The 12,642-nt window shown below is 40.4% G+C and overlaps 1 protein-coding gene across 8 annotated transcripts in view; it reads right to left on the bottom strand.

Annotated features, from left to right (window-relative positions):
• Positions 1 to 12,642, bottom strand: part of DYSF (dysferlin) — a 224,604-nt gene that overhangs the window by 29,427 nt on the left and 182,535 nt on the right. For all 8 annotated transcript variants that reach the window (XM_049651675.1, XM_049651676.1, XM_049651678.1 and 5 more), the window contains one exon: positions 5,460 to 5,558. In XM_049651675.1, the coding sequence (XP_049507632.1) occupies positions 5,460 to 5,558 (99 nt within the window). The remainder of the gene's footprint in view (positions 1 to 5,459; positions 5,559 to 12,642) is intronic.

Here is a 12,642-nt window from a genome sequence, read left to right as displayed (position 1 = left end):
AAATAAATCTCTCCCTACCTATTTCTTCCTTTGTCTCCTGTAACTTCTGTTTTGTAAATATTGATATTGTGTTATTTAGCACATAGGTATTTTCGTAGCTGTCACCTCTTGGAATGGCACCATTTAATGTAATTCTTTGTCTCATTCATTTGGGGGACCTGAATCTGCTCTCATCTAATAGTAAGACTGTGACTTCTGCTTTTTTTTCATTTGCATTTGCCAGGCACACATTTTCACAATCTTTTATTTTCAACCTTCATGAATCTCTTGAGATTGGATTTAAATTTTGTAATTAATGAATGATTGATATGATATGCACTGATATGATAGATATGTTTGATCTGAGTTTATATTTATATTTATGTAGTCATATAATATGTTTATGTTACATTTCCCAATTTCATCAATTTTTTTAAAATCTTTGCCTGCATGGTCTAGTGTGTGTGTGTGTGTGTGTGTGTGTGTGTGTGTGTTTCTGATATCTAGGATGGGCTGCATTTATATTCTAATATTATTATAGATTTACATATACTAGAAATTCTCTAAGTCTTCTATGTCTTTAGGGGCAGTATTTATGAGTTCCCTACTATAGCAATAGTAAAATAATGGAATTTTATCTCCCTCCCCCTCCCCCTCCCTCTCCCTCACTCAGATTCAGGCAGTATTGTCTTCCTTAGTATTTACTCTGTACTATTTGCTTATAATTTGCTTATGCTCCTGTTATTTTATTTGCCAGTTTTAAATACAATCTGTCAACTCCATTTATTCTACAACATGACAATCCATGTCCTTACTCTGTATGCCATCATCTCTCCTCCTTCTGTGCCTAAGTTTTGTCAGTTTTGTCACTTCCATAACTTCACCATACATATTTATATTCTGTCCTGTTACCCTAATCCTGCCATTTATTTTCAGTATAGGTCAAAGGTAAAATATGATCACAACCTGTCCCTTCGTTCTGGCTTTCCCCATTATCTCCCAACAGAGTTCATTCCCTAGAACTTCCTCAAGATGGGGGCATGAGACCCATATCCCCAGTTTCTGAATATGCCACTTGGGAGTCTGTAGCCGTTGTGCCTGAAGTGCAGCTTGGCTGAATGTAAATCCTGGGCCACCCTTTCTTTCCTTGATGATTTTACACATGGTGTTTTACTGTCATTGAGTATTAAATGCTGTTGTGGAGAAACTGAAGCCACCTTGATTTATTTCCTACTTTAAATTATTTAATTTAAAGTCATTTAAAGAGAGAAAAGAAGAGAAAAAGGTATGACTACCACAAAAATTCTTTATCTCCAAAGTCCAATAACATATACCAGGATACATCTCAGGGTTAACCGATCTGGGTTGATTTTTCCTGACACACGGTGGACCTTAAGAGTATGTATATTCAGGTATTCCTTCACTCCAGTGACATTCTATACACTCTTAAGTGTCTTTTGTTTTAGTTCACTGTTTTGGTTGTCTTTCTCAGAGACTCCAATTATGCAAGTGTTGGATCTCTTTTCCCTGACTTCTATATCTGTTATTTTCTCTTTATTGTTTCATACTTCTGTTCTTTATTTCCATATCCTTTTGCTGACTTCCATCATTTCTGTCCTCTGCCCCTTCCTGTGTGCCTATGCCCCTTCCAAACTGCTGTGTTCTCCTTTCCTGAATCATACCAGTTCACATATCAGGTCTCCTCCTCGCACCATCCCTTGAGTTCTTTCATCTCTCCTTTGCATTCTGACTGTCCTACTTCTGAAAAGTTCACAGCGAAATATTTCATTTCATCTGCTCCCTGGAAAAATTTGCCTGGTGGGTATATATCCTCTTCCCTAAGTTTTGATTTGTATTTTCTTTTTTTCATAGTATTTTTTAATTAATGCCCTGAGAGTTCTTTTATTATTACTCATCATGAAAGGTGTTGGATTTTTCTAGCCTGATTATTTCTTTTGCTCCTCTCAAAGAGGCAGACTGCTTCCCGCAAATATGGCTCATCTGTGTGATTCTTGGGTTGCTCCACCTTCTCTGCTTCTCTGAACCAGACCAGGTCTAAGGAGCATTTATCTTCAGCCTGAACCTTACTCCAAAGTTCCCATATCCATTACTGCGAACAAAGGGGGATAACTTTTATATTCCATAGTGAAATCTCTGCTTCAGGAACTATATTTTTTAACTACCTATTATGAAAGTTTTTAAGGACACACAAAAGTAAAGATAACAGATAATAAGCACCCATGTGCCTATAACCTGTCTTAATTAATTCTCAACATTCTTTTATTGGGAAGGATGGGGCTTTCTGAGACCTGCTACGACTATGACCTTTCATCGTTTTCTCTTCATCTACTGCCTACTGGCTTCTACCCAATCTTGGTTGCCTTTGGACAGCCCTTACATGTATTTTGGAGTCTGCGGGTTTTATTTGTTTCCAACTTTTACTGAAAATGGAGTTTGTGGGTTTGAATGATTTCCAGAAGAAAAGGGGGAAAATGCTGACTTATGCAGCCATGTTCATACTGGAAGTCTCAATAAAATACTTTTTAAATTTCCAAGTGGTTGGTCTTTTTGCTTAAACTTTTGTTATTAACTTCTCATTTTATTGCATTTTAATCTGTCTTGTATGATTTCTGCTTTTGGTAATTTATTGTTAAACTAATATGTGATCAGGTTTTGTAAATATTCTCTGAACATTAGGAAAAAATGTATTCTCTATTTTTTTATTATTTTTCATTCCCTATTTTAAAGCTAGTTTTTATGTAGCTTAAAAAATATTTTACCTTGTTATTCAGACCTCTTATTTACTTATTTATTTACTTGTTGCTTCATCTGCCTGGGAGAGAGATGCATTAAAATTCCCACTGCAACTTTAATTTCTCTCATTTCATATACATATTCCTACCAGTTTTGCTTTAAATATGTCTAAGCTCTACTGTCCTGTACATAAATGTTTGGGTGTTTTCTCACAAAGATGTGTATTTTTTATTTATATAAAACACCCATTTTGTTTCCTTTGCTTTTTACTTTAAATTCTGTTTCTCTTTTATCTACACTTACCTTATTTTGTTTGCCATAACATTTATTTTTTAGCCAATCTAAGTTGTACTGTTTTAGACATACCTCCTAAGGACAGTCTAATGTGTTTTGAATTTGATATAGTCTGAGAGTCCTTATCACTTAATAGAGGAGTTTAATCCATTTTCATTTATTAGGAAAACAAATATGTTTTATTCTTTTTCTGTTGTGTTTTTCTGCGATTTCTGGTTTTTGTGCTTTCTTGTTTGTATCTTTTGTTTTCTATCTTTTGCTACTGAGATTATGGGTTGTATTTTCCCCCATGCTAGTAATTTCTAAAATATGGGGTTTTTTTTCTCTACCCATTATGTTCTCCATTCTCTCCATAATGCTACAGGCTATTTTTCAAAAACTCATGGTGGTGGTGGTGGTGGTGGTGGTGGTGGTAGTGGTGGTGGTTTTTTCTATTTACTTATCCTTAAAGGACAAGTTTTCCTTCCAGGTCTGGTTCTAACCATCCTCCCCACCCCAACCGAAACAGGTTGAATGCATATTGTTTTGGACGGTCCATATTCACTTGGACACTGTCAGAGATCTCCTCGGAGAGGTCAGGCTGGAGGGCTGGGTGCCAATTCTATGTCCAGCATCTGAGGGAGCAGCAAAGGGGCCAGGGCCATGGGCCACACTGGCAGGAGTCCTCATTCTTGGTTTCTCTCATTTTCTGGCAAGGCCACAGTACCACATGCCAGACCCAATGTGTCGGACCTTCTTCCTGGTACACAAATAGTTCAGTCTCTTTGCCCAACCTCACACACCCAACTGCAAGTCAACGAAGAATTTGCTGCCTCAGGAAGACTATGTCTTCAGAGCCACTGCCACTGCCTGAGGCTTCATCTCTGCACATCCAGGCTTCCCGGCACCATTCACTCAGAGGCCCCCAATCTATCAGAGACAATTCTTGCCACCTTGTGGAATCATCCTCCAGAGTGGCCACCAAAGGCTTTTAGCCAGCAGAACTACCTGGAAGCCCAGACCACCCACCACTCGAACTGGCCTCAAATCCTGTTCATCTGGTCCCCTTCCGGGTGCTCCTCAGGGCACCTCCCTGCATCTAACAGTCCTTGCATACCTTCTCTAAGGAGGCTTGCCAGACAGAGCATAGCAAAATACAGAACACCCACTCAAATTTGAATTTCAAATAAATAACAAATAATTTTGTTAGATAAGTATGTCTCATGTAATATTTGAGGCATAAGACATATTTATCTAACCATTATACAAGATACTTACAATAAATTATTATTCATTATTTTTCTGCAATTCAAGTGTAACTGAGCATCCTGAATTTATTTGGCAACCCTCTCCAGGACCCTCTACGATTCCTTTGGGGTGTAACTTTGAGTCACCTCTGGTTATCTTTTTTTAAAGCAGTCTACTTTTAAAAAGCATAATTGTATTTGTGGAATTTCCTCAAAATACCAGAATTTGGCTGACTCATCCCTGGCTGTTTTTGTTTGGTTGGATTGTTTTGGGGGCTTTTCTTTGCTTTTTTTTTTTTCACAGAAACGAAGTTTACCATATTTTTATATTTGCTAAGCAATTTCTGTTCCAATTGTAGGGGTGAAGGAATCAGAGCTCCATTCTCAAGCTGACTTTCCTCTTATTTTAATACAATTTTTTTATTATAGAAATGTTCAAATAATTTTAAAAAACAGAATAGTATAACAAATCCCTAGGTATCCATCCTCAAGTTTTAACAATTTTAAATATTTTGCAATTTCAACAATTTTTAATATTTTGAAAATCTACCAGAGGGCCACTCACATCATCTATCTATCTTCCCCTTTCTTTTCCTTTCCTTTCCTTCCTTCCTTTCTTTTCTTTTTTCTTTTTTTTTTTCTTTAGCATTGTAAAACAAATCCCAGGGGCGCCTGGGTGGCTCAGTCGGTTAAGCGTCCGACTTCAGCTCAGGTCACGATCTCGCGGTCCGTGAGTTCGAGCCCCGCGTCGGGCTCTGTGCTGACAGCTCAGAGCCTGGAGCCTGTTTCAGATTCTGTGTCTCCCTCTCTCTGACCCTCCCCCGTTCATGCTCTGTCTCTCTCTGTCTCAAAAATAAATAAACGTTAAAAAAAAGATTTAAAAAAAAAATAAAACAAATCCCAGGCCAGGCATGATTTCATCCATAAATACTTCAGTATTTTTCAACATTCTTCCAAAAGTACTTTCGTCATTGTTCCAGCCCACACTGACTTCTTGCTCTAAATCAGGGGGTGACCTCTCTCACCTCAATTAGCTCATCAGGATTCATTAGCCTTCAGGGCACCAAATGAGGAGATCCTTTGGATACATGTGTTCAAAGGAGGTGACACACATGCATATGTATTGTCTTCCTGTGCCCCTCCCCCGCTCCACTGCGTATGCCCAGGGGCTGTTAGACTGAAGAGCACACTGTGGAAAGGCCTCACCTTTAGAGTGTCAAAGCCCTTCTCCAAGTACTGGCCACACTTTTCCCTCTCCCCTGTGGAGGCAAAGAATTTGCTCCACCAGTCGATGAACTCCTCCTCCTGAGTGGGGAGAAAGAAAGAGATCACTTCAGACACAGAACTTGCCAAGCAAGGTCCTTCTGGACCAGACACCTAGCAAGGCTGACGGGCTGGTGTGCACTTCCAAGCTCTCCTGCTGGGTTGAGTTCAGGGGAGCAGAGAGCCGCAACTCCCCACCTCTCCGGGGACAGGCTGCACAGATCAGACCACAGCTCCTGCGCGGCATTGAGAGGCAGAGGCTCCAGCCCTGCTCTGCCCCCCATTCATTGTGTAATTCTGTTAAGCTCCCCGGCCTCCCTTCTCCTCTCTGTGACGTGGACGTTATCATCACGGTGCCCCCTCCATTCCAGGGACAGACCGAGGCTGAAATCAGAAGGTACATACAGTAACCCTTTGGAGGAAAATGTCAACAATGTGGCATTTATGAATAAAATGCGGTAGACCCAGGGAAAACTCAGACCTCAAAGAGTCGTCCTGCCTCCCCAACCCCAGAAAAAGAAAAAGCATCGGAAATCAGAACTTAGCCCTCCCAAGATCAAATCAAGACAGAGTCCCTAAAAGCCAACAAATGCTTACTAAGCACCCATTATTCAAATGGCACACCATCTAAAAGAAAAGAGGTTTGTGACAACCCACTCTCTGCCCTGTCCTTCTCTGCTTACTCATATTTGTAGGAAAAGATGGACAGGTCTGTTGTGGCACACACTGGTCTCCTCACCTGCACATGGTGGGTCTACAGGTCCTCTCAGCTCTGTGTCTAGAATGCTCCTCCAGCCGTGTCCTACCTGTGTGTCCTGTCACAGGGAGTCAGCAAGCTTCCTGAAGCTGGGATGGTCACTCTTCCTCAGGTCTCCCTCCAAACCCTGCCTGGAGCTGGGCATTCAGTCTGTGCCCGTCAATACCGTTAAAACTCACCCAGTTCAGTGGGCAGGGCCAAGGATGAGGTGTTAGGAGAGCCTATCTGGAGCTTGCTTTTCCTCCTCTGTGTGAGGGAATATGCTAAATCTCCCAAAAGTCTGCTCTGATTCTATAAAGTCAACTGAATGTCTATCACTGAGTTTCTGGAAATGGCAGTGGCTCCCTTTAATGCTCAGTCCCTTGAGTTCTGGCTTATTAAGGGTGACAACAGGCTGGAACCAGGCCAAGGGTACCTGAACAGGCACCATGGGGAGAGGATAGGATGAAGTTCTCAAAGTCTCCACCCGTCCTGACAGTGTGGCCCTAATACCACTGAGTGGCCAAAATGTGATCCCCAGACACACAGCACAGAGAGTAGGTATCAGAGCAAGGCTGAGTCTACAGAGTCACTGTTAGACCCACTTACCAGGAGGGGCTTCTGCAGCCAGGAGAGAGGAAAAGCCATTCAGATGGGTTAAGGTACAGTGTAGCAGAGCTTTCTGACTTGTAACCACTCTAGAAAAAGCCAGCATAGAACAAGGCCAACCCTAGCCCTGATATTTTAAGTTCAATTTAAAGAAAAATATGCCATGGGTGAATAAACATATGCAGACATATATATCAAGCTCATAACACAGAAAAATATATTTATACAGACATGCCCAAGAGACATGTATATACTGCAATGAACATACACCCCCACAAAAATACACACACTAACACACAGGCATATATATGTGCATACAGGTAGAAAGAGTTAGACTGGAAGTCAGTTTAGCTGTCTGATTCCTCCTAAGTCTTTATTTTCTTCCCCAGCACGGATACTTAAAGATTTGAGTTTACGATTCAGGCTCAGAGTCAGGCACAAATAGGCAAACGACCAGTGTGTTCTGTACAATGAAATAACAGAAGCACTAACAGAAGGACAGTAGTTGTGGGAAAGTTGTTACACTTCCCGCGGTCTTGAAAAACCAAGTAAATTTAAAAAAAAAAAAAAAAAGAGTATGGAGACAGAGAATCTGAATAATACCATTAACAATGTCAATTAAGAAGACAACATTATGGGATCTAAAAATAGAAAATATACCTTCTTTTCCGGCACCACTGGAGCACTTAGAAAAAATTAAAAGCCACAAGCAAAGCTCAATAAAGTCTCTTTGACCATAATGCATAAAACTGAAAACTAATGAGAAATTTAAGAATTAACAGTCTGAAACTTTTAAAAATTTAGAGCCACACTCTTACAACCTTCCTGGGTCAAAGAGAAAACCAAACCTAAAATCATAGATACTTAGAAAATACCAATAGTGAGAGGGTTATGCCCCCAAATTTGTGGATTATAGCTAAGTCTGTCTCAAATTCAGTCTCAAATGCTCTTGCATTTATACAAAGAGAATGAAAATAGATCATCTGATAGCTCAAGAAATTAGAAAATGAAAAATAGGAAGACCAAAATTTGAAAATGATAAGTAGAAATTAATATATTAAAAAAGGACAATATTATAATTTATAATTAAATCTCAGAGCAAACTTTCAAAAGGCCAATAAAATAAACACTTATCAAATCTAATGTTTAGAAGTAGGTACACCCTTAGGAATGAGAAAGATCAAATAAAATGATATTATGGGGAGAATGAAAATATTAAAAGATATACCATAACCAGTGACAAAATGAAAAATGCAGATGAAGCAGAAAATCTTCTAGAAGAATATAAATTCCTGAAATTGATTCAAAAGTAATAGAATACATGAAGAGATCAGTAACTCTAAAAGCTCTCAAAGAACTACCCTAAAAGAGATATCAGGTCAAGTTGGTTCCTTTGGGATAAAGTTCTATCAGTCTTCCAAAGAATAAATCAGGGACACCTGGGTGGCTCAAGTCAGTTAAGTGTCAGACTTCGGCTCAGGTCATGATCTCAAGGTTCATAAGTTTGGGCCCCACGTGAGGCTCTGTGCTGACAGCTCAGAGCCTGGAGCCTGCTTCGGATTCTGTGTCTCCCTCTTTCTCTGCCCCTCCCCCCACCCTGCACTCTATCTATCTCTCTCTCTCAAAAATAAATAAACATTAAAAAAATGTTTTTTAAACAAAGAATAAATCATGGTTTACACACACACACACACACACACACACACACATTAATCCCATTCCTGAACAGAGTCATTAAGATATTAATAGATTACAGGATGTGAGGGCGATCTGGCTGCAACATCTGTCACCCCACCGATCACCAGGGTTGATTTGGCTGATCTGGCTGGCTAGGCGGGTGTCCCCTTCCTCCCTCACTGCTCTATGTGCGTCCCTCCTGAAGCTGTGTGCTCCGCTCGGTCGAAGATGACAACCTTCCCTGATAGAGGAGGACCGTTCTTCGATCAAGGGTATACGAGTTGCTGTGCTCCCCTGCTAGAACCTCCAAACAAGCTCTCAAGATAATAATAGATCACAGCAGTAGATCTACCATGGTCAAGCTGGATTATTCCAGGATGCAGGAGTGGTTCAATGTCACTGAATAAGAAGGAGAGAAAACCCACAGGATCATCTATAACAGAAATTCGCAAACTATTGCCCACTCACCAGCCACCTGCTTTTGTAATTTAAATACTGTCTGTGGTCGCTTTTTAGTTACAACAGCTGAGTTGAGTAGTTGAGACAGAGACCTTAAGTCCCCTAAACCTAAAATATTTACTGAATGGGTCTTTAGGAAAAAGTTTGCCAATCCCTGATCTATAACGTGCAAATATGAAATGGGGAGAAAGGAATGAGAAAACTTTTCAGTTATTCCTAAAGGAAACTCTCAGTTCATTCACCCTCATTCACTCGTTTTCATTCAATTAAGAAGAAAGGTAAGCTTTCTATCTTAAAGCAATGGCCAATAATAGTACCAGAAATTCTCCCTTCTGGGCTTCTGTAAATAGGGCTGCCTCTGCCGATAATTCTCATTGATGTGGGTAAAAAAAATCACTTGAGGGGCACCTGGGCGGCTCAGTCAGTTAAGTGTCCGACTTCAGTTCAGGTCGTGATCTTGCAATTCATGAGTTCAAGCCCCACGTTGGGCTCTGCACTGACAGCTTGGAGCTTAGAGCCTGCTTCAGATTCTGTGTCTACCCCCTCTCTCTCTCCTTCCCCTGCTTGTGCTTCTCTCCCTCCCTCCTTCTCTCTGTCTCTGTCTCTGTCTCTGTCTCTCTCTCAAAGATAAATAAAACATTTAAAAATTTTTTTAAAAAGTTGAAAATCAGGGTGGTTTGGGAACCAGGAACTTGGGAGCCAGACTAGCAGAGTTCAAATCCTGCCACCCCTACCTGTGTGACCTTGGATAACTACTTAACCTCTTTGTTCCTTAATAATCTATAAAATGAACAAATAATAGTACCAATTTGGTAGAGTTATGGCAAGGAATAAATGAGTCAATTGGTATAAGGACCTTAGAACAGTGCCTAGCACGTAAGTGCAATGTCTGTGTTTATTGCTATCGCTGATCATGGCATTGTTGTTTCTTTGGTGCAGACCGGGTTAGCTTCTTGGCCAAGGATGGCTATCTCACAAACTGCCAGCAGGCACAAAGCTAGCCACAGTCTTTCCAGAAGGCAAATTGGCTGCATGTCTCTACAGCCTTAAAAGTGTGCATACGCTTTGACCCAACAAGCTGTTCTAGAAATCTATATACACAATGGAATACTATGTGGCAATGAGAAAGAATGAAATATGGCCTTTTGTAGCAACATGGATGGAACTGGAGAGTGTTATGCTAAGTCAAATAAGTCATAAGAAGAAGACAGATACCATATGTTTTCACTCTTATGTGGATCCTGAGAAACTTAACAGAAGACCATGGGGGAGGGGAAGGAAAAAAAAAAGTTAGGGAGGGAGCCAAACCATAAGAGACTCCTAAAAACTGAGAACAAACTGAGGGTTGATGGGGGGTGGGAGGGAGGGGAGGATGGGTGATGGGTATTGAGGAGGGCACCTGTTGGAATGAGCACTGGGTGTTGTATGGAAACCAATTTGACAAAAAATTTCATATTAAACAAAATAAATAAATAAACAATAAACTTTAAAAAAAAGAACAAAGAAAGGAATCATAGGCATAAAGATTTAACTTCATTTATAATAGTGAAAAATTGGAAACAACTTAAGCATCGATCAATAAGGAACTGTTTGGGTAAACTGAACATCCACATGATTAGATGTTATACGACATAAAAAATTATGCTGTTGAAATAGCTTTATTGATATGGAAAGCTATTCACAACTGATGAGATTGATACAAGGTTAAAAAATGAATAACATGATTTCATTTTAATAAAAGGACCAGAGCCTAAATGTTCATAGCAGTTCATAGCATATCTGAATGATAACATTATGGATATTTTGTTTATTCCTTTTATTTTTGTGCATCATTCAGAATTTTCTAATTCTTCACTGTGTGCATGTATTCCTTACACAACTTTAAAAATTAAATATTTTTAAAGTAAAGAGCAATAGCAGGATGCTTTAAAAAAAATCACCAAGAAAATGAAAATATAAACCACAGAACAGGGGGAAATATTTACCAATTATCTATCTGATAAGAGATGTGTCACCAAAATACATAGAGAACTCGCACAATTCAATAATAAAAAGACAAATAACCCAATAAAAAAGGAGCCGTGCATTTAAACAGACATTCCTCCAAAGTTGATAAGCAGCTAATAAGCACGGGAAAAGGTGTTCATCATTAGCCAAAAGGGAAATGCAAATCAAAACCCCCATGAGAAAACACTTCACACCCACTAGGATGGCAATCATAAAAGAGTCCGATAGAACAAGTGTTGGTGAAGATGTGGATAAATTGGAACACTGCTGACGAGAACATAAAATGGTACAGTCATTTTGGAAAACAATCCGGCAGTTCTTCAAAAGGTTAAACAGAGAGCTATCCTACGACCCAGCAGTTGGACCTCTAGTTATATATCTAACAGAAAGGAAAACTTACATCCCCACCAAAACTTGTACAGGAATGTCTGTGGCAGCGTTATTCGTAACAGGCAAACAGCAGAATCCAGATGCCCATCCACTGATGAACGGATAAAGAAAATGAGATATAGCCATACAACGGCATATTATTTGACAATAAAAAGCAGCGACGAATTGATGCACAGCATGGATGAACCTCGAAAACATGATGCTGAGTGAAAGAAGTTAAACAAAAAGACCATACATTGTATGATTCTATTTACATGAAACGTCCAGAATAGGCAAATCTGAGGCAAAAAGTAGATGAGTTGTTGCCTGGGGCTGCAAGTGGTTGGGAGGAAATGGCAGATGACTGCTCTTGGGTACAGGGTCTCTTTGGAGAGATAAAAAAAAAGTTCTAAAATTGATTATGGTGATGGCTGCACAACTCCGTGAATATACTAAAAAACACTGAATTGTACACTAACTAGGAACTTTTATTACGTGGATTATCTCAATAAAACCATTCAAATAAAAAAGAACAAATGACCAAATACGAGCTTATAACCTTTAAAATGACAGCAAAAGCGGCAATCTCAAGCATGTACTCTAAGGAGATAAGAGTTAAATTTTTTTTCAGAAGAACAATCAAACGATCACCAAAAAAAGACCTAAATCTTCGCACACCCACTTTTTTCTCGAGAAGCTCTCTCAGCTGCAATTTCGTCATCCCTCAAAGTTCCAGGCAGTGTCCAGTGGCTGGGTCTCCCCAGCAGACCCATGGCTGGTGAGGAGCACAGCCCAGGGCGCCTTCCTAACTCCCGGTTGCACCAGCTGTCCTGCCGCTCAGTGGCTCTTGTCTCCCCTTTTCCTCCTGCATCCCACAGGCTAACCTCTTCTAACTCTACCCCCTTGGCAGAAATTGTGTGTGCAGCAGAATCACAATTTGTGTATTAACTTGTTTATTTTTTGCCTCTACAATCCTCTGTTTGCCCCTTTGATCTTCCCTGTGTCTACTCCCTTGCCCCTCTCTGGGGCACTGTCATACTTCCAGCCAGCCCAACCTGCCGTTAACCCTGCTGCGCATCTGCCCCGCACAACCCAACGTGGCTGAGGGAAAGAGCAAACCAGGGGCTCCGAGTTCATGTCACTGCTTCAAGTGGGTCTCAGGGCTGTCCATCCGCCCACCTCAGTTTCCCACTCCTGGAACTCTCCTGTCCCCTAACACCACCATCCGGTACTTTCTGCTTTGTCCTCAGACCTCAGGCACCTCCTCCC

This window comes from Panthera uncia, assembly GCF_023721935.1.
Source record: "Panthera uncia isolate 11264 chromosome A3 unlocalized genomic scaffold, Puncia_PCG_1.0 HiC_scaffold_11, whole genome shotgun sequence".
In the NCBI taxonomy this organism is placed as follows: Eukaryota; Metazoa; Chordata; class Mammalia; order Carnivora; family Felidae; genus Panthera; species Panthera uncia.
Note: the sequence above shows the minus strand (reverse complement) of the source record. Positions and strands in the feature narration are given on the sequence as shown.